The sequence below is a fragment of the Perna viridis genome, chromosome 2, assembly GCF_037379345.1.
Source record: "Perna viridis isolate PV_CMFRI_1.1 ecotype Kerala chromosome 2, ASM3737934v1, whole genome shotgun sequence".
Taxonomy (NCBI): domain Eukaryota; kingdom Metazoa; phylum Mollusca; class Bivalvia; order Mytilida; family Mytilidae; genus Perna; species Perna viridis.
In genome coordinates this window covers 29,129,324-29,151,970 of record NC_142446.1, presented here as the reverse complement: position 1 = coordinate 29,151,970, position 22,647 = coordinate 29,129,324, and the positions used below count along the sequence as shown (strand labels likewise).

General features: G+C 32.5%; 2 protein-coding genes across 3 annotated transcripts in view; one reads left to right on the top strand and one right to left on the bottom strand.

Moving 5' to 3' along the window:
• The window catches only part of LOC148624525 (propionyl-CoA carboxylase alpha chain, mitochondrial-like), a 42,746-nt gene extending 35,925 nt beyond the window's left edge, over nucleotides 1-6,821 (bottom strand). Inside the window, exon 1 of the mRNA XM_088567183.1 lies at nucleotides 6,725-6,821. Coding sequence (XP_088423309.1) covers nucleotides 6,725-6,796 — 72 coding nt within the window. The 5' untranslated portion in view covers nucleotides 6,797-6,821. The remainder of the gene's footprint in view (nucleotides 1-6,724) is intronic.
• A 154-nt stretch (nucleotides 6,822-6,975) lies between these two features.
• LOC148624524 (ubiquitin carboxyl-terminal hydrolase 9X-like) overlaps nucleotides 6,976-22,647 on the top strand; it is a 59,335-nt gene continuing 43,663 nt past the window's right edge. For both annotated transcript variants that reach the window (XM_088567178.1, XM_088567177.1), the window contains exons 1-12: nucleotides 6,976-7,125; nucleotides 8,618-8,956; nucleotides 11,549-11,661; nucleotides 13,581-13,693; nucleotides 14,169-14,274; nucleotides 14,763-14,878; nucleotides 16,148-16,214; nucleotides 16,491-16,675; nucleotides 19,004-19,142; nucleotides 20,717-20,869; nucleotides 21,458-21,562; nucleotides 22,356-22,562. In XM_088567178.1, the coding sequence (XP_088423304.1) occupies nucleotides 8,638-8,956; nucleotides 11,549-11,661; nucleotides 13,581-13,693; nucleotides 14,169-14,274; nucleotides 14,763-14,878; nucleotides 16,148-16,214; nucleotides 16,491-16,675; nucleotides 19,004-19,142; nucleotides 20,717-20,869; nucleotides 21,458-21,562; nucleotides 22,356-22,562 (1,623 nt within the window). In that variant the 5' untranslated portion in view covers nucleotides 6,976-7,125; nucleotides 8,618-8,637. The remainder of the gene's footprint in view (nucleotides 7,126-8,617; nucleotides 8,957-11,548; nucleotides 11,662-13,580; nucleotides 13,694-14,168; nucleotides 14,275-14,762; nucleotides 14,879-16,147; nucleotides 16,215-16,490; nucleotides 16,676-19,003; nucleotides 19,143-20,716; nucleotides 20,870-21,457; nucleotides 21,563-22,355; nucleotides 22,563-22,647) is intronic.

Below are 22,647 nucleotides of genomic sequence, written 5' to 3'. Positions count from 1 at the left end.
GTCTTACTTAACTACCACAGAACACCTGTGTGATCATTTGGACACTGTCTTTTAATTTTGCAGCGATTAGGTTCCTTTTTTCAAAAGCAGCACAACCCTTTATTTTTGGGAATTTTTTGTCATACTTTCAACACATAGGGAACATATTTTATGGGAGACAGAAACATGTCATGTGCCCATCCTGAACTGAAAACCAATACCGAAATGACAAATATGTATTCCCAATATTCATTAGGTAACAACTTGCCGAAAATAACATTCCCATGAAGTGAACAAAGTACCAGGCCGAGAAATCATGTCTTGAGAAGCATTTCACTGGCTTCTTTACCTTGTTTTAAAAAAATTATGCCTGACAATTGGGAATTCTTCTCCCTTTGGGAAAATATTCTCAACAACTTGGGAAAAGTCTCCAGGGGGAAACAGCCGATATTCAGCTGCAATAAAAGGGTAACAAAATCACTGCTTTGAATAGCTGTCAGTTGTGATAACCTAAACCTTTAAATAGCCATCCACCATCAAAAAGATCACACAGGTGTTCTGTGGTAGTTAAGAAGGACACATTGGTATAATGTAGAGCAAATTTCTACCTAGAGAGCTATTTAAATTACTCAATAGCCTAGTTAGATTTGTATTGAAATTGGAACTTCTCTTTTTCAACAAGCTGTAAAAAAAAAAATTTCAATATCACACCAAAAATAATTTAGTCAATTTATGGGGGTGTGGCCACTTTTAGTTCCTTGTAACTCCAAAACTGTATGAAATATCTGAAAACTGATTGAAAAAAACACAGGCAAGGATTTTACTGAGGAATCTAAGGGAAAAATTCAAAATCAGACCAGAAATAAATAGCTATTGTCATGAAATCACAAAGCAATACTTGTTTCTGGCTCCTTTGTGGCTCCTAATTCTTACTTGGCACAAGTCCAAAAACAAAACGCTTCCTTTTGTGGTATGGCACATTGTAATACAATATCAAAAAGATTCATTCATTAATAATCAAGTTATTGTACGGACATGAAGAAAATGCATGTTTTTGGTCCCCCTTTTGGCTCCTAATTTCTGAAAAGTTCAAGTCTACCCAAACAATCAATCCAAGTCTGACCATTGTTGTATAGAATTTTGTGGAACAATATCATAGACATTCCTAAGCTTTTATTGGAGTTGTATAGTTAAATTACATGAAATGCTTGATTTAGGCCCTTTTGGCACTAAAATGATTGGGGCAAGAGTCCGGAAATTTTGACAGCCCTTGTCTGTCATTTTATCAAACTTCAGCAGACGTTTATGTCAGTCTTTTACATGCTCAGATTGAGAATAAATTAAAAAAAACTTATTGGAATTTGTTATTTCATCACATACTCTGTCTTTTACAAAATATCTGAACAAGTGAACAAGTTCGTTTTCAACCACATGTGGATGTTCAAACATGTAAACAAAACATCGTATCTCTCTCCGACTTATTCATCACATCGGCAAACAGCCGAAAACTTCTGAGTGATGAAAAAAATGTTGATTATTTATAAAAGAAAATTGCAAATACATTTTGTACATTGATTTAAATGGGTTTTTGACTTCTGTGTTAAAAAGATTCAATCGATAAATTAATAATCACAAACTAAGACTGACCATGTGCTTTTGTTACCACTGAAAGAGCGGAGAGAAGAAGATGGATTTGTCAATCTTTTTCTTAATTAAATCATGTAATAAATGTATAAAAATTCTCAGTCACTTAAATCAATTTGTATACGAAATGGTGCTGCACATGTACTGTTAATTTAATGATGCAATTAATTATTCAGTTACAAGTAAACCACAGACAAATGTCTGCACATCAGCTAATATTGACAAACACCTGTCCATTAATTTCTAATAGACAATTAGGAGATAGGTAGACAGGATGTTTATACTCTAATAAAACCAAGCAGACTGTTATTTATAAGAGTAGAAAATTTTTTTATGTCTGATATTGGAAAATGGTCGTCGGTCATTTGCAAAATTTGTTGGTCAATAACCGGCATTTTTTACCGTTTCCAGACCCATGGATTGTAATTTATAATGGTTGACAATCTTTCATGTCTGATATTGGACAATGGTCGTCGGTCATTTGCATAATTTGTTGGTCAATAATGGGCATTTCTACCGTTTCTGGACCCATGAATTGGGGCCAAAAGCCCCCAAGCCAATACTAACCATTCATTTGTGGTTATAAAATTTTTAAAGATCAACCAACTAGTACTCAAGTTATTGCATGAAAACCAAGTTTCTACAGACAACAACGCAATGACGGCGCCATACCAACATACATCCGCAATTTTTTTGCTGGACGTATAAAAAACCCAATAATACATTTTTTATTGATGATTTACAATATAACCTAATGTCAATACTTCTTCCAGGGAAAGAAACATTTGTACTTTAAAAACTATCATCAGGTAAATCCACATTTTGTTTCAGTTACAAACTCCTCAAATAATACCAGAGGATAAGAGATAAGACCTAGCTGATGAATTTTTGGACTACCAATTAACTCCTACAGAAGTCCAAAAGTAACAAGCTCCGCCTACTCTCTATTACGGTTCAAAATGTCAACAAAACAGGGTCTCTCATGGAAAATGCTCGAAACTTCAATAAAAAATGTAATTTTTGTAGCAAATTTGGTATCAGCATACTGAAAAATGATTCCAGAATCAAACTAGGTAAGTCCGACATGCAAAATTTCAACATGAAAGTCCTTACAAGCGGTTGAAGGGCGGTACTCCGCGGTACTGCTGATTCTCCAACATTTCTATGGCATATCATTCTCACCCCAACCCGACATATCAATATCCAAATAAAAAAGAGGACGGTTGCAAGGTCATAAGAAATTCAGACTACATTTCGCAATGTCTTTTCTCCTACCGAGATCTTTTATCTTTTAATCTTTTATTTTGTGGCCAATTCTTATATATTCATGCATATTATGCACCCCATGCTCTGGAAATGATTTCTATGTAAAAATGTGCGCATAATACACATCAAAATTTAATCAAATTTAGATCTGAACTGAATAATGAAACAATTTCCTCCCTAACACACACATATATGCTTAACAAAACCAGGACAAACTTTGCTATGAGTACATACAAAATGACAATGTCCTTAAAAATGCTGTGAAGATTCACAACATCTCAAAACAAGAATTTCAAATTTGATGTAGAAATTGACACACAACAATATCCTAATTAATATTGTATATATTGATATAAAAACTGCAAAAAGCTTATTAGGGGAAGGAAAGTTAATAAAATATTTCACTATATTTTTATGATACATGTTACATGTATACCAGTCTTCCCGAAAGTTAAAATCTGTCTGAGAAAGACAGTTTCTGTCAGATTGAATTCTGGAATTTTTTTTAATATTTCAATTGATTCCGTATTACTATTTTGAATATAGGCAGCAAATTATTTTTGTCAAAGCCTTGAGAAATTGATGACAGTGTTCTCCCTAGGATTTTTGGATAGTGCTGTATTCAGCGCACATGACACGACATTAATAGGTCCCATGTTGAAACGTGCCACTTGGTATTTAATGTATTAATTAAAAATTCATCGGAGTATTCAAAATATACATTTCTACATTGCTGTTTATGTTTAGTTGAATTATTCATGTATTTTACCTTTCTTTCTTCAATTGCAGTAATTATAACTTTAATACCATTTCTTATTTTTCCTTTTTATACTTAACACAAATATTAAAAAGATATTCTATCAAATTATGATATCATAAGTAATTCTTCATAAACATTTCCTCTAATTCATACATACCCACACACCCAGGGATTTTTCATTGATGTTTTACCTGCAAAATTTGTGCTGACAGCAGACCCATTGGAAATTTCAATTTTTTATTTGTTTTGGGGCCTCAATGGCTCAAATGAATATCAATAAGATATTTATTTGATTAAGAGCATTCTGTATTAAACTCTTTCTAGTCTTTGTAACTTTCAATAAATTTATAGATTTACAATTATCTAATCAGATGTAATAGACTACTCTGGTCTTGAAATTCATGTTGCTAAAAATTTTCAGGAAGTCAGTTGAATGGAGTTACCAGGAAAAAAAAACATAAATCTTATTCTTGTTATTAAAAGTAGACACACTAGATGTTTGGTTTTGGTTTTGTTTGTGTTTGTGTTTTTTTTTGTTTTTTGTTTTGCTTTTTGGATTTTTTAAAATTATTGTTATGTTAAAATGAATGTCATAATTATAATTGGCTTCAGACACCTGTGCGGTCATGCGGTGACCATAAAGTGTTTACAGCTATCAGTTTCAAGGGCTAATTACCTTGTAGAATCCTGTAAATGACCTTGGGCACACACATCTGTCGTAATTGATTTTTAATCCTTATATTTAACTTTATAGCACAGCGCTGGTAGCAAGATAGCACAGTACTGAGGTCAATAGCGCAGCGCTCAAACTCGATAGTGCTGTGAAGCACGGCGCTTTAAGGGCCTGAGGAGAACACTGGATGAAATACACCAATGTTTTATTAATCTACAGCAATTTTTTACTGAATTTCTAGTGGTTGTAATCAAGTAAGTGGCTGAGTAATGTTGAATCTGGAGAATTTTCCTAACAACATCAGATATATTTTTTTTACAACTTGTCACTGCCGGTCCATCGGTTCAGCACAACAACAAAACCCTCTCGTCCAAAGCAAAATTTACCTAACTAGTCCAACGCATTTCCAAAAGACTGTTAATAACAACAAGATAATACAAAATGTTGCTTGCTTAAACAACTCGCTTTTTATTTAACTTCCACTGATTTTCTGCAAAAAAATTAAGTTTTCATACTCATCAAAAACATAAATTCAAATATCTTTTTACTGATTTTTTTGTAAAAATATTATATAATAATAAATAATTTATTCATACATGGTCAGAGTTATCTGGATTTTATCCAATTGACAGAGTTGCCAAGTACCCTAATATGGGGTAGGCATTACCTAAATCAGCAAGCACCGTGAGCTTTACCATATATGTACCGTCTGTGTGGGACAGGTAAAATTAATAAAGGACATTACAAATGGGGTGGGGGGGGTCGACCAGCTTGAAAATTTTTGCTTCGCAAATGCAATATTTTCATTTTTATTTAAGCAGTAAGCGAAATAAATATTTTTATTTAAAAAATCTGCCTTGTTAATTAAGGGGGGAGTTTTTTTTCAGGAAATGAATAACGATTGAGAAAACAAAGTTCATTTTCCAAAATTCCAACCCCATACCCCCCTTCCCTCTCAACTCTCAAAATGGTCGATAACTTTATAGCACTTCGCTATACTTAACATATTTTATCACTAAGGGCATTTCCAGCAGCATCCCTATCAGTTTTGATCCATCAGATCAATCTGTACATATATCAGAAATATTACAATTCTCCACGGATGGTGGGAATATTTTACACATATCATAAGACGTAAACAAATTTCAAACGATATCTGCGAATTCCAAACAAGAAAATGATTGCCTTTTCTATCTTAGAAAAGCTATGCTTCGATTTGGATAGTACAATCGTAGTTATATTATTTTCCAAGGAGGGTTAGGTGCTTGATGAGTGGAACAGCGAAAATACACGTACATACATCCACGTGTTTCACGAACTATTTAAAAACATCATATTCACTTCTTTTAATTAGTAAAAAAAATAGAGAAGGACAAAAATTTTCAGAAAAGATAAATTTATTTTTACTGAAACTTAATCTTAACCTATATATTTTTATTTGTTTGATTTAAGGAAGCGTTAACTTTCTCTGTAAGGACAGACACTTGTGACTTCCGGGACATGACTCTTTTTTCGTTAGTATATTGGGGAACCTGAACTTGTAATAACCGTAGAGCTCACACAATTTTGCAGTGCTCACGAATAACCATTTAAAAAATTATGCATCATAATTTTGAAATAAGTCAAATGTAGAGGTTGAACATGGCATATAAGGAATGCTTAATATCAAGCCCTGTCATTGCTAACTTAAACTCTGGACTATTAAAAAGAGTAATCAAGGGAACCAAGGTTATAGTGGTAATCAAAAGAATGTAATCCAGGGACAAAAACCAGACATGGAAAAAAGACGTACACAACAAAGAACACAAAGTAACTAAAATCATACATACTAAGTAACAAAAGTAAATGAGCAACTCGGACTCTACGAAAAACTGGGAGCATGGACCAGGTGCACCGGTAGTGTAAGCGTCCTCTGCTTTTCCAGAAACACCCGTCGAGTTGCTCATAAAAAGTCAAGTCTGGGGTAGACAAACGAGGAAAGGAAAACCATGACCCGTTGAATAAATCAGTTTTCATGGTGTTGATGGATACACCATAACGATCCACGAGTTCATGATGACGACCATAAAACTTCTGAAGTTCTGTAGTGATGACTTCAATCTTGTAGCAACATAACCCTGTTCCAGAAGCCTATTTGTTAGAGTTCTAGCGCGATACAAAAAGTCTGCGTAGTTTTGACAAGCTCTGGCATAACGTATGAGTTGTGATATGAACACTCCATACGCAGGAGCCGAAGGGATGTTGCCACAGATGAAAGGAAAGTTGTATGGGGTTTTACTTTGCGTGCTGTCCTAGATTTTAGACAAGGCTGTTATTGTTGAATGATTTTTATTCTGTAGCTTATGGGTTCAATATGATTATTAAATAATAACATGGAAAGCCGAATTCATATATCATGATACCTGACAACGCCTAGTTGCATCAATTAGGCATCTAGACCTACGGAAAACGATAGGTCTCACCGGCAAAGCCATTGTGTCCTTGACCGGTATTTGACCTCCCGAGTTACTTCCCTTATTTAAAAAAAAGTGTAAAAATTATTTAAAATAAATTATTATATTTTCAAACATGAAAATAACTTTCTTAATGATTAAATTCAAAACATGATTTTATTTTTTAAATTCACTTTTAATATTGAGTCACCTCTCGAACTGACGAGATTATCTCATTACCATAATGTCAACTTGGTATTCCGTTGAAACTTTTTCAACTATTTTTGCCCTGAAAAGTCTCCTTAGAGTTACAAATGAGCATCAGTAGACTAAAAAACAGACATATTGTAAATAGTTCCTACAAACTAAAGGTATGACAACATCTGTTACTGTTTCAAATCGAATGTGAAAGTTGAAGAAACCGGAAAAGTCGGCCATTTTTGTGTACAAAAATGTTTTGAAATGAATGGACGCAGATGTAATATACCATTTATTTATTTGTGCTTACATTGCACTTACTGGAATGTCACCTATTTCAACGTTTTTCATTTTCAAGTTATTGTTTTTCATTTCTCTTCGTTTACTTCCATTTTCATTCATGAAGAAATATTAAGCCTTGTCATAACATTGTTCAGTTCTAGATGGCTGGTTTGTCTTACAATACCTACCAAATGATTTGATACTTATGAATTTCTATGAGGCCATTTTAAGAATAAATGGTACCACAAAATACAGTTCTATAATTGTCTATGTAGAGATGCTGATCCAGCCCTAATTTGCTAAAAGGCCTATAAATAGAGTGTCTGTACTCCTATAGTTTTCCAAGAGCCAATATTTAAGGCCTTAGCTACTGTTGCCCACACATTCACAGCGCCAATTGTTCTGCAATATTGTAATTTACATCATAAGGGTACATGTGAAGATGCATGGTCCCTTCAGGGTGTACGTATAGAACTTTGGACAAAAGAATTCCTCCGTATTTGGTTTTCTTATTTTACTCATTGCTTCCTTTCAATTTAATGTAAACTTTTCATGTATATTTCCTTTGTTTTTTTGCTTAGCAGTCTAGGAAAATCCACCACAGGCTCAATATTTATTATACTGAATGAAAAAAGTTACTTGCTAAAATACTTCACAACTGAACACAAAGCAAAAACGAAAAAAAAAGCTTTGGGCTTAAAATTACTCCAATGTACATGTATTATGTACATGATTTTTTTTTATAAAATCACAACTATTTTCAAGAGTTGACACCTATTGCACATGAAGTTTTTGTCAGCTGAAAAATATTATGAAAGTTATATGTAGAGGATATATATAGGCCTAGCCTGCTAGTCAATCCAATTAATTTATCATGAATAAGATATGTTTAAAGTAAATTCATCAATCAATAGTATGCCAAACAACTTGCAGTACCCACATATTAGGTATGAAAAGTATAGCTCAGGCCTTTCATTATTAGGTGGTACCAGGTACTTTTACCCTCCTAAACTAATGAAAAGTATCTCCAGAATTTTAAAATTTTATACAGTTTTATTAAAAATGATGAAAAAGTACCTCCTACAAAACCAAAAGTACCTGCATTGCAAAAAAATAATGAAACCCCTGACAGCTATTCATGCCTTAAATCACACTTTGTAGTTGAAAACATGTGCCGTTCAACACTAGCTGTAGAATGTGGATCAATATGCTTCAATATACAATCGAAGCAAAAGGTTTTTTTTTTGTTTTTTTTTAAGTTTTGGTTACCTAAGGTACAGACTTGCGTAATTAAAACAAAAAAAAAAATTTGGAGGTTATAATTATGACATTAGTAAAATAATGCTACATTTTTTATCGCCCTTTTTTTTATATTACCTGTAGAAGAGTGTATCAGCTAGAATATGACAGTAGTGATGAACAAGGGTCAAGCTGGAGGCGATCCTCCACAGGATAATGGTCAAACACCACAAATTCCATCTCAGTCTCCTCAGCAACAACCACAGCAACAAAGTCCAAGTACCTCACAACCTCCAACAGAGTCAGAAAATGGTCAAGGTGATGGATCTGTTGAAATGACTGATGATCAGGAACCAGAATTCCCAATACAAGAGTTAGCCCGTCTTGATGAAATGATCAATAGGCCTAGATGGGTGGTACCAGTTTTACCCAAAGGAGAATTAGAAATATTGCTTGAGGCAGCAATTAAACTCTGCAAAGATCGTAAGCATAAAATTTTCGATAAGTGAAAAGAGTTAGTTAAAAATAACTCTTTTAAACCATATTGTATTATTATGATAAAAACAATGTTAGGTGGTCATGATTGTTATTTCAATTCTTTTAGTGTACAATTAAAATCTTAAAAAAAAAATAAATAAAAGTACATGTAGTTTATTTGATGTACATGAACATGTACGACAAAATTAACTCTATGAAGGGGCCAAAAGTAAATATGTTTAAAAATTTCACAAAATAACTTAATTAAAAATGTGTGGGTCTCCAGAAAATTGTTCTGCAAGATTTTATAGAAACTCCCACTTTGAAAGACTTCTTGCGCATTATAAACAAACGTGACTGCTATTAAAAACTATTCTAAAACCCTACCATAAGATAATTTGGTGATGAATAAGTGAACATATATTCCCTGTAATGTAGATCCTACCATGTAAAATCCATAGCATAAAATTATTATTACATTTTCCACTTCTTCGTTTTATGCTTTTTATAAAATGCCTTTTAGTTTCAGTTAAAATATGGGGGAACTCATATATACTTATTCTCAGAGGTTAACAGTCATGCAGATCTTAAAAATCAAACTAAAAAATAATAAAGCAACACATTGACTTGTTAAGTTAACATGTCAACATCCTCTAAATGTGGACAGGTGCTTAAAACCAGTGGTAGGGGCCAACTAGTTCCATAAGGACTTAACCATCCACCGTATATGTAAGGTAAAAAATAAACTGAAAACACACAATGAAATTCACTCAATGATATATTTATCTCTCTGAATGGAATACCTTAACACACAACATATGTGTAGATGTGAAAAGAGATGCCTGGTAAAAGAATGCTTGCAGTTATTGATAGCTTACTTAGAATATTAAGAGTGACAAAACAGTCTAAACTTCCAGCAATAGAAATAATTGGTCACAACAATGCAAGTGGACTAGATTATTGATTAGCAACATCATGTAGTAAATAGGCAAGAGTTGAAACAGTTATCAAGGGAACCAAGGTTACAGCGGTAATCAAAAGAATGTAATCCAGGGACAAAGACCAGACATGGAAAACAGACATACACAACAAAGAACATAAAGTAACTAAAATCATACATACAAAGTAACAAAAGCAAATGAGCAACTCTGACTCCACTAAAAACTGGGAGCATGGACCAGGTGCACCGGTAGTGTAAGCGTCCTCTGCTTTTCTTGAAACACCCATGGTGTTGCTCATAAAGAGTCAAGTCTGGGGTAGACGAAGGAGTAAAGGAAAACTATGACAGGTTGAATAAATCAGTTTTCATGGCGCAGATGGATACACCATAACGATTCACGAGTTCATGAGGATGACCCTAAAACTTTTGTAGTGGTGACTTCAATCTTGAAGTGGTGTAATACACCCAAAAAATGGATTGAGTGAGGATGCTACTTGGGGTTGAAAAAACAAATTTCGAAGAATAGATAATGATTAGACTTGAATTGATGAAGGCAATTTTGGAAGTAATTAATAATCCAAAATATTAAATTGCCATAATGAAAATCAAAATCAATTAATCTTCTTCTGTTTTATTTGACTTATTCCTCCGTATTTGGTGAAATGAAGTAATTTCATTTTCAGTTGAGTACTATTTTCCAGTTTTGTTTATTACTGTCAACTCTGTTTCAAAGGTTTCAATGGACAAAATTTATTGGTACAATCGGAACTTCCTCAGAAATTATCCCTTATATATTCCTTAATCTAAAATTTAGTGTAACAAGAAAAGATGAGAAGTTCCAGTTGTTATTGGCTATGACTGGTTACAAAATTCATTGTACCAATGTGCCAATGTGACCAATAGACATAGGCTGAACTTTTTTTATTTCAAGTAGTTACGATATGGGGAGTAAAAAAAAATTTTATGCATCTCCTGGAAAATTAAAACTATTAGAATGAAATAACAACTTATTTTTGGCACATGCCAGCTGGGCATCCACTGATCACTGTTTTAGGACCCTAGACTTTATTTTACATGCCTTGGGCATCGGACTACTGCTTATATTCAACGACTGTTCAACATTACAAAAACACAATAAAATTTGATATCATTAGTTTATATTAAGACAATTTGAAAAAAGAAAAAAAGTGGAATAGGTCTTGCAGCAAGGTACATATATGGCAGATGAACTGACAAGATTGATTTTCTTCCAGAATTTAAATTTTAAATATCTGGTAAGGTAATGTCCAATTACAAATTCAGAGCTGTATCAACTTTGAATAGTATTTCCATACTTGCCCAAACTGTACAGAGTTCAACAACCTCTGTGGTCATATTCAGCTGTACACTGAAGCAAGTCAAGGAATATCTGCTTTTTTCCATGGAAATAATCAGGTATTGAAAAATTTAATGTCTCGTTATTTTTAGAGACTATTCTTATTCCCTGAATAGACTTTTTTCCTGTAACATATACATGTACATGGGATTATCCATACACTTAGAGATTCCTTATATTGTATGAAATATCATTGCTGATCCATGTTTTAAGGGGAGCATGAGATTGCCTTTTTCTATTAATGTTACGCACTTAAACTTTTATTATTTTTTTTTTTTTTAAGGTATTGATACAAGAAGTGAAGCATGTCAGAGGTTTTTCAGAGAAGGTCTTACAATATCATTCACTAAAATAATGACTGATGAAGCTGTTAGTGGTTGGAAATATGAAATTCATGTAAGTATTTCGTTTTATTGTAATGACTAAAAACTAAGTTAGATTACTTTTCCAACATTATGCAGAATACAATTAGCCTGTTTTCTGTGCTGTAGAAAGTAATTTAAGTAACAGTTTTTTGTTTTTTTTTACAAAATTCAGACATAAGTTGCTAATCAAAAACCCACCAAACTCACTTTTATTATATACCCACTTTATGGGGAGTATATAGTGATAGGGATGTCCATCCTTTCTTCCTTCCTTCCTTCCATCTGTTATGCAAAATGAGGGCATTTCTTATCATTTAATTCTTTGTACACCACTGAGTGGAATTTAATGATACTTTCACAGAATCTTCCTATTCCTATTGTGAATCCAAATCAATATGGGGGTTTCACATAGCAAAAGATAGACTTTGTCTTTTATGACTATGGGCACATGGGGACCTATCTCTTAAGCATTACTCCTCTTGCACCACTGAAAGGAATTTAAAAAAACGTTCACAATTTATTTATTACCTACCATATTTTGGTGTGTATTATAAGCATTTATGTATTGTACACAGTGCATTTTTGAAAGTCAAAACATGCTAAAAAAATTTGGGGATATAGATTGCAGTAGAATTTTGTAAGACAAAAGATTTGTATTGTGCACTGGATCAGTCAATTTATCACTGATGCATTATTTCCAACAAAAATTGTGAAGGAAAGAGGAAAGAAACTTATATATGCACACCAAAACATCATGTAAAGATCAGTAGCTACATAAATTGGATAATTCTAACTTTGAAAGCATGATAAATTTGCCACAGGATGTAATGGTTTATAAAACAAAATCAAAAGTCAAAAAAATTGGACTTTATGGTTTTGGTTGTAACTCAGATTTTACAATTCTATATTTTAAAACATACTTTTGAGAAAAAAAATGTTAGAAATAATCAAAATAAGTTTCAAAATACCTATTTTTGTCTGCAAATAAGGAGGGTTTAAAAAAAAGGACTTTGTTACATTCAGTATTTTAGTTTGTTTCTTTTTAACCCCTAACCTTGCCTTATAAGAAAGAAATATTGTACAACATTTGTCTGAAACATGTTATTAAGACATTAAAACGTGATTTGAAGAAAATATCATTTAAATTTTAATACTTAAAGGATGTATTTGATGATTAGATAAACTTTCTTTCAGTAACATTTCACTTCTGGTTTGTTGTTAACATTACACAATCTCTTTTTTCTCATATGAAATCTATTATTTTGTGGCCAATTCTCATATATTGATGCATATAAATGCACACACCCATGGTCTGGAAATGATTTCTATGTTAAAATGTGCACATATTACACACCAAAAAAAAACTGTATTCCCATTGTGCACCTCCTATTTTATATTTTGATCCAAACCAATTTGGAGATCAGAATGTGCATGTTGCATAATATTGGGGATATCTGTTTAGTGAGTATTGCTCACATTTTGTCTAGTTTCTAGTTCAGGAAAAGTTATGGAACATATAATCTGTATTAGTTTGTCATTAGGTAGTTGCACTTTTGAGATAAAAATTATATAGATTATGTGTGATATTGGCACATTGTATTAGTTATTTTTCTTGATTTGGTTTAGTTTGGTTGATTTTAGTTGGAAATGAGTACAGTTTTCTCAAAAATACATGTCTAAATACAGAAAGGATTATTGTTACATAGAAATATAGCATATGGCATATGTAGACCAAAAAGGCATTGTTTGTTCATTGGGTTTTTTTAACACTGTGAATTATCATTGTGAATCACCTCTAATCTAGACAGTGTCTGAATTTTATGTGGACTGATACTTAAATAATTTTAAGGGATAACTGATTTCATTTTCTGGTAAGAAAACATATAGTTCTGTTAGTTTGGTTTTTTTTTTAAGTTTCTGTTTTTCCTTGAAGTCTATATCTATTCACAGAGATACATACTGAAGAATGCAGAAAAATTAATTGAGCTATGTGTTACTAAGTTAGCAGATGACTGGTATCCACTGCTTGAATTGTTAGCAATGGTTTTGAATCCTCATTGCAAGTAAGTATATGATCAATGATAAGTGAGGACTTAAAAGTATATAGGCCCCATGCAGGCATAAAATTTTACTTCTGGCCTTATAAGTATATACATCTGCCCAATAACTTCTTTTCCGCCAAAATGTAAGAAAACATCTTTTAAAGAAATGATTTTCTCGACTACACAACTTCCTGTTTCCAAAAAGATCTGTATTTAAATTAGAATTTCTGTATATTTTAATTTTTGTTAGTATGAACTCCTCTTCATATTATGGTATGAAATTTTAAGTTGTGCAGTGAATGTAGCCTTTTGTCTTGGTCTCACATGACTGTTGTATACTTAAGTGACAGCTTTAACTCAGTGAGGCACCCTATTTAGTATTTCAAGTGTGTCTTGGATAAAATAAGGTAGCTTGCTGTTCAAAATGGGAAAAATGTATTTCTTTTTTTTTAGCTGGCTTTTATGGAGCTTATTTGTTTTTAATTTGTTTCAATAGGTTCCACACTTACAATGGTACTAGACAATCAGAATCTGTACCAGCTGGAACTACTTTAACTGATGATGCAGTGTTTGCTAGACCTCCTGATCCAAGAACACCAAGGGTAATATATTTACTATTGTTTACACTACCATTGAAGGATGGCTAATGTTAACCTAGAAGTGGTTAATGCCACATTTACTAAATCTGTAGTAAATCAACCAATGTCTTTCACTTATGAATATTAATTTCAGCTTGTGAATATTTAGGAAAATGGTTTAAATGTTGAGGCTAGTAACAAAAAAAACGTTTAGTGCAGATGGTAAAGTTGCTGTTTTCCCTTGATAATGACAAATATTAATGCAGAAATTATGATGGGATTTTTTTGTGGCTGATTGATTGTCCCCTTTGACGTGTCGCGAGGGGACATGGAAAGGCTGGACGTCCATCTGTTCGGGTTTTCCGCACTATTTTTGTAATGCTTTTACCTATTGATTTTATCTTTTGTATGAAGTCTTACTATGAGAAGTTATAGATTAGAATTTAAAGTTTAAAGTGTATCTTTTTATGCAGGGGACATTAGAACACTGTTCTTATTTTGTGTTTTTTTAGGGCTGGTTAGTTGACCTTATAAACAGATTCGGTGATTTAAAAGGATTCGAAATACTGCTAGAACGTTTTAGGGACAGTGCACAATTATCAGTTCCTTTGATTGCTGCTCTTATAAAGTAAGTGCATGTAATCAGATTTAAATAAAAAACTTTATGAGATACAGTAAATGGTTATAAAAAAAACTGCCAGTTGGATAAATTGTGTTTTTTAATTTTTAATTGACTTTCATCTGATTGATCATTTGTAAAAACCATAGTAGGTTTATGTTGTATAGAAGCTTAATAAAATTGTAGAGGTCTTAGTGCAGTTATTCTATAATAGTAGTTTAAAGCGGCATTAACTATCATTTTCATAAATTTTTGTTTATCTTGACATATACCATAACTTTGAATTATTTTTACTAAATTGTACTTTTCCTGTATAATTTCATTTGATATCTACAAATAAAATCCGCTGTGCTGTAAGGATCGCTTCTTTAATAAAAAATATGATTGCAAAGCGAAAGTGCCGAGGAAGGCAGACGGACTCAAGCCGTAAAAGAAAAAAGTTTAAATATAACGCAAGGATCCTTTTGAAATTTACGTTATTTGATATAATGTGGCTCAAATATGATCATTATTTATTTGAAAACTAATCAAGAAATAGATCAAATGAAATGAAAACAAGACACGTGCTTACCTTTGTATCTGTTACTGTTATTTTTTTTTACCAAGGTTAAATTATTTTTAACCCAGGTGAATGTCAAGTTGGCAATCTTCGAAAGTAATTGCGAAAAATTAATAGATTAGAGATATTGATCTTATCAGATTGAAAAAAGGTTGTTGTACAATATTCTTTAGGTATTATTGACATTTATTGCTTCAATTGCATTACTACAAACTTATTTCATTGAATCAGCAAAATTCAGTAGAATCAGAACTGAACAAATTTGGCAGCTGATGCAGCTTTAAATGTTATCAATATTCCTTCCAAATAATTGACAGTCATACAACTTGGTACAACTATGGAAATACATTTTCAATTTTCTCGGTGTTCAGTATAATCTTCCTACTACCTCAGCAGTATGGTCTTTTTCACCATGACTTTATTGTGGTTACTTGTAGCTTAAACCCTTTCAAAATCACCATAACACAGTCTTGGTTAGCCATGAGTATAAAGCTAACAATGCGGATTCCAGATCAATCTTAATATACTGCACACAATCTTGCAATAACTTACCTACAACATTTGAGAATGTACTATGGTCATAACTCAGTGTTACTAGGGTTTTATTTTAAATAAAATATGTTATCTGGATTTATTGTTTCAATACATTTATATTTTAACTTTTTATGCCGAATTAATGAATGACTTGTACTTACTTAGGTTAAAATTCATTTTTTCAGACCATTTGGACAGTCAAATGAAGTTTTGACATCTCACACAGTAGAAAAATTCTTCATGCCTATAGTTGTAAGTTAATTGTTTCATTTTAAAGTAGATCTTTATTGAAAATGAAGAATATATCAGTAATAAGACACACTTAATAAGATATAAAAATAAATCAGTAAGGACATATAATTTACAATAATTTAATAAATTTATTTTATTATAGTGCATACCATTGATTTATCATAGGTTAGCCACAAGGCACCTTTAATTGTTTTGAATCAAGCCAGGTCTATTCAAAATAGATTACCATATAATTAAATGTTTTCTGTTGACAAAAGTTTGGGGTTTTTTTTAAAGGCAATAGTTCCCAAGTTTTTGGATTCCCTGACTGATGAGGAGTTAAAGAAAGAATCCAAGACTGAAGCTAAGAATGATGCTCTGTCATCAATCATCAAAGCATTAAAGCAGTTAGTCTCCAGGTTACCAGAACAAGAAGAAACTATCAAAAATCTGGAAATATTCAGACTTAAGATGATATTGAGGTAAGATGTTATGTGTTGATTAAGAATGCTCCAGCTAAGCCAGGAAAGCAAGTTTCTTTATAAAGTACTATTGGTATAAACCACAGGGGTCTCCATGGATCAAAATGAACAGGTGGCTCACTCTCTGGTTGGACAAATTTTCATCGTGGCGCATGTCTTTTTCACACAGAATATAAATTGCCAAGGAAAGTACGATAAGGTTGAATGAGACATATTTAAATGTAATAGCACAAGCTTTCACATAGAAATTTATAACGAACAATTATGGTAAATCTTTCTATCTGTACTGTCTAACTCCGTTACTCTAAGGTTAAGTTTTCCCTTCCCTACAGGCTTGGCCACAGCTCTAGAGAAATTGAAATACTAGTAGGTGTGGTCATTTTGTTGGTGCCATTAAAAATTTTTTTTTTTTATAACTTAACCACAAGAACTTAGACAGTCAAATGTTTTTTTCCTCCGAATCTGTATCATTAAACAATATTTAAGACCTTTTGGGATACAGTCCATCACTCTTTCAAAAATGTAAAGCAAATTGGATTGCTTTTCTGTGTCAGATAAATGCAGAGATTGTTAGGACATAGTTGTGTAAATTCAATATAGTCTTCTTCCCTCTCAGATCTTTCTCAAATTTAATTCAACTCTTGATTCTTTCTATATTTTATTAAATGAAAACTTTTCAAATTTTATTCATTAAAAAACTGTAGAAATCATTCAGCTTATTTGAATCTTATTGATTTTGCCCACGGTGATAATCGCAAATTTGACCGATCAGAGATATGTTTACACACGCGTTTCGCTCCTTGACACATTAACCCCCCAGAGATTGTCAATCAAAACATTGTGTTACTATTATAATAAACATACGTGTGAATCATATCAATTTATAATAGGTAAAGGCATAGTTGACTGTGGTATAGGTGATCAATAAACTTGCGTAAGTGGGAAATACATTGCTGATTTGTAATATGTGACACAAATTTGAATACATGGCACTCATTTAGAATTCATGGCGCAGGGAAAGTAACATATGGTGCAGCACCATGTAAAAAGAGGTCATGGAGAACCCCGAACCATATTGTTTTCTGGTGGTATAATTAATCAAGAAATTAGACAATTTTTAAGAGACTGTCCATGTAGGAATCAGACTAACTCTATGATATGGGGGTCTAGGACATAAGCCCCCCAGAGAAAAGCCCCCTGGATAAAAGCCCCCCTGACAAAAGCCCCCTATCTTATAATAAACTTAATGTGAAAAATATACATTTATTGTTTATTTTTGTTTTGTTGTTTTTTGTGTGTTCCTTTTATATTGGTCTTGCATTTTTCTTTGTTTGTCTTTTTTAATTCTGTTTAGTGTATTTAGAAAGTTTGTTTTTTTTGTATTATAATGGTTCAGTTTCTGTATATGTTTTTTTTCCCATTTTTGTTGGCTTGTTTTTTATGTATATATTTTTTTAAATTCTATTTAGTGTATTTAGGAAGTTTTTGTCGTGTAATAAAATGGTTCAATTTCTGTGTAATTTTTTTTTCAAGGGTATATTCCTATTATATATGAAATTGTATTTCATATTTACCAGAATCATTTGAAGTTTCATCATTGAAATGAAAAAAGCTGTCAGTAATACACTTTTTAAAAAGAAAACAAAATGACTGTTTTAAGATATATTTCCTTTTTAAAAGTGTATATTTGACAACTGTTATCATTTCATAATTTCATAAAGAAATTAAATTTCAAAATTTTCACATTCAGAATTAATAGAAATATTATTCATAATTGATAAAATAATTTCTCATGAGGGGCTTTTATCCGGGGCTTTTGTGTTGATCCCATGATATGGACAAATACACCTCTAATTTTTTTCTTCATTATAATGTTAAACTCATTGTGATCTCATAGAGACAGGGATTTTTCTGTATCAAAAGTTGACGACCATTAATATATATATTCAATATTTCCTAATAAATCAACTAAAAAGAACAGACTTTGGTCATTTTCCTTTATTTTGAAGTTGACGTGCTTCTATGTAATTTATTTCTGTAAATTACAGATTCAGGAAATCTAATAGATGAACAGTTTTTAGAACCAGAATTTGGCATGTATCACCTACTGCTTTGGTCTTCCACTACTAAGTTCCGCAGACACCCTCTTAAGTTCTCTTGGTTTTTCAATTCAGTTTCCTTTCATTTATAGAAACTTAAGACAATGAAAGGTCACAATAGTTTAGAGAGCCTAACTGCATTTTTATATATTTATAATGTATATGGGGTTTGTAACTGATATGAACTAAAATTGCAACATTAAGTGTGCAATTTTGGTTTTCATTGCAGGTTACTTCAAATTTCATCTTTTAATGGAAAAATGAATGCTTTGAATGAGGTTAACAAAGTTATTTCCATGATCTCCAATGTTTCAAGTCGGCATGCTTCTATGGATGAAGATGAATGGTTAACGGCTGAGAAGATGGCAGTATGTAGAATTAAATTATTTTGTTTTAGTTTTAAAAGATTATTTACATTTAAATGTAATTTTGATGTTTATACACTTGTGTTATTAGACAGGGCGTATTCTGATATACAATTCACACTCCATGTAATTACTCCTAAATGCTATCTATCATCTATTTTAAGAAGATTCTTTCTTTTGATATGAGTTAAAATTTTAGAGTTACTGAAATTTTTTCATAAATAAGGCAGGGCTCACACTACTGGGCGATTCTGGCGAAATAGTAGATTTGGGGTTGCTCACCTCACCCTCAGACGACACAAAATGCAAAGTGAAGTTGCCCTCTCATTTTCAGGATTGTACTCCATCTTTTCAGGTATTTTGACCGGAGACATCTCTCTTATGATGACTATTAAAACAAAAGTGGCACCCTTTCCAGAAAATAAATTGTAAAAATCTTCTAAATCTATCGAATGTTCGGTTAAAAGCCAGTATTTTAATCAGCTTTTCATGTAAAAAAATTAAGACAGGATACGGGATGAACATTCTTTACCCCAGCTTTGAATAATTCATGTTTTGTCATTCATATTTCGTTACAAAACGTGCAAATTTTCTAGGACGGGGTTAAATTGATCTTGATAATTTGGTAGAAAAACCCAAAGCGTTTCTTTTTCATAAGCTTGAGAAATGTTCATACTGACCGCTACAATATGTGTCAATAAAGTATCAGTCTTGATTTGTCAGAAAAAGACAAAATCAATAGGACAGTGCATTACAAGAAGCTTTACTTTACTTTATCAAATTGTAATTTTGCTGTAATTAATTTGGTAAGGGGTAGAAATTCAATCTCATGAATACAGTCAATCATTCAGTCAGCAGGCTGATATTCATTTTTTCCAAAATATTTAGTATACTTACATATGTAGCTTTAAAAGCTTTGTGAACGATAAGTGTACACATTCGCTTCTCCTTGTCCACTCCCCACTTGTCCCTAGTGTCACTCTGGAAGAGAAGTCACTTCTCCCTGTTTATCTTAAGTAGCTTTTTTTTGGAATGGAACTCAAACAGTGCTTCCATGAATTTTCACCAAACTGTTGAAAATAGTTATTTATGTCAATTTAAGCTCCCATTTTTTACTTTTCTAATTTTCAGGCTTTAAGTTTTGGAGTTATGAGATTTAACTCTTCAAAAAAAAAAAAAAAAAGAAGGAATTTGGTGAATTGTTTCTTTTGATTAAAGCTCCCTTATGATGTTTATTAATCATACCTTCATGAAGTAAATTCAGATGGTGTATAAAAGTCAAATTATCCATCTATATCTTTGTCTGTCCATTTAATCTTTTGTAGTCATGTTGCAAATACTTTAGTTATTTGACTACTTCCATTCTGGTCAAAATCTTATTTGTGTCAAACATAGTCACAATCCAAAGTCATAACTGTATTAAGCTTTAATTTTCTGTCATTATTTGCCTCCAGCTATAAAAGGTTATACCTAGTAGACCTTTCAAGCATCAAGTGTTTCCTGTCTTAAGTTTTAAAGATTCCACTATTTAACATATTAGTTATTGATAAAAACAAATACGCTCATTGTCATTTCAGGACTGGGTCCAGAATAATAATGTTTTAACTATTGTGTTAAGAGACAGTCTACACCAACCTCAGTATGTGGAAAAGCTAGAAAAAATCTTAAGATTTATGATAAAAGAGAAAGCTCTTACATCAGAAGACCTGGATAAATTATGGGAAGCACAGGTAGGGTAAAGATGATATTTAAACAGTTCTAAGTGTAAAACAAGAATGGTTTATGTTTCCCTTGCTTAATTTTTTTAACAAATTTGTATATATTCTGCCCATATGTCTGTCTGTCTGTCTGTCTGTAATGAAAAAAAAATGTCACAGTTTTTACTGAAGCTATTTATTGCAGCGACTTCATATTTTAGCTAGCATTTTATGAAGGGGGTAAAATGTCAGAAAAAAATATGACTTATTAAATTCATGTAATAGAACTCAAAGTTTATTTTTTTATCTTAAGGTTTTATTACAAAATGTTCTGTCAAGCTTCTCTGCTGCCTTTCATCAAAGCAGTTAATGATTTGGCAATAGCTTTCCATGGGTACCCCATATTGTGTGATTTGTTTTCAGACCAGACCCAAAACAATAACAACTTTCTGTTTAGACAAAAACACAATAGTAATAGTGGTTTGACATGACTATCTAGACAATCTGATACAACCTTCTATTTAAGGTATTCATATATATGAATATCTTATAAATACAGTAATCAATATGAATTAAATCTGCAATGATTGCAAATCAATGTTTTGCTTATTTATTTTTCAGTCTGGAAAGCATGATGCAATTGTCAAGAATGTCCATGATTTACTGGCTAAGCTTGCATGGGATTTCTCACCAGAACAACTAGATCATTTATTTGAATGTTTTCAGGTATGTGGTTTAACACCTTGTATAGAAACTCCATTGTCTGGAAAGAAACTCACATTATATTCCTCTGCTTGAATGTAAACTATTTGCTTCAATCATGTCTATGATATCTTATCAAAATATTCTCGCCCCGTGCAGGTCCGGGTGTCAAAAGAATAGGCCTGCAGCAGCACTAAGCTTGTCGTAAAAAGCGACTAAATAGTGCTCAGAAACCTAGCCAGGGGCTAGGCGCTCTGCCCACAGAGCAACTGGGATGTGTGCCCCAGATGGTGGAATGGGGTACCCCTGGCGTGTTACATGCTGGGGTTGTCAGGCTATAATACGGAAAACCTGACCGCAAACCATAGTGGTGCACCGTGTTGGGAAAGATGCCACGTTCCTCGCACGTTAAAGAACCCTGCTGTGGTATTCGATACGAGTAGGAATCTTTGCGCTCTGCCACATGAGGCTAAATTGCCCGACCCTACCCATCCCTCCCTTTTTCTGGTGGTAATCTAAATTTGTCGACCCTGTTGCCCTTGTGTCCCATCCCTTTTTTCATCATTTCATGTTCATTTTATCATCCACTTCATGTTCATCGTCTGAATATAGCTGAAATATTGCTGCTCGGACGTTAAACCCCAACAAACAAACAAACAAACAAAATATTCTCATTGATTTTTGTTCTAGATACTCATGTACATGTATGTTTTTAAAGTTATGTAATCAGGAAAAAGCAACAACATTATGGCCATGATTACTTTGTCAGATATATGTTTACGGTATTTGTACTTATTTACCATTGTCTGTTTTTCAGGGAAGTTGGACTCATGCCACTAAAAAACAAAGAGAGAAATTACTAGAACTAATTAGGAGGCTTGCAGAGGATGATAAAGAAGGTGTAATGGCCCATAAAGTTCTAGGATTACTATGGAACTTGGCTCATAGTGAAGATGTTCCAACAGATATCATGGACCAGGCTCTAACTGCACATATCAAAATATTGGATTACAGTTGCTCACAGGCAAGCCAACCTTCAGCAGGCCTGTGTGCCACAAACCCTTATAAATATTTAAATCTGAATATAGTCTTAACTTAAATGGGGACTA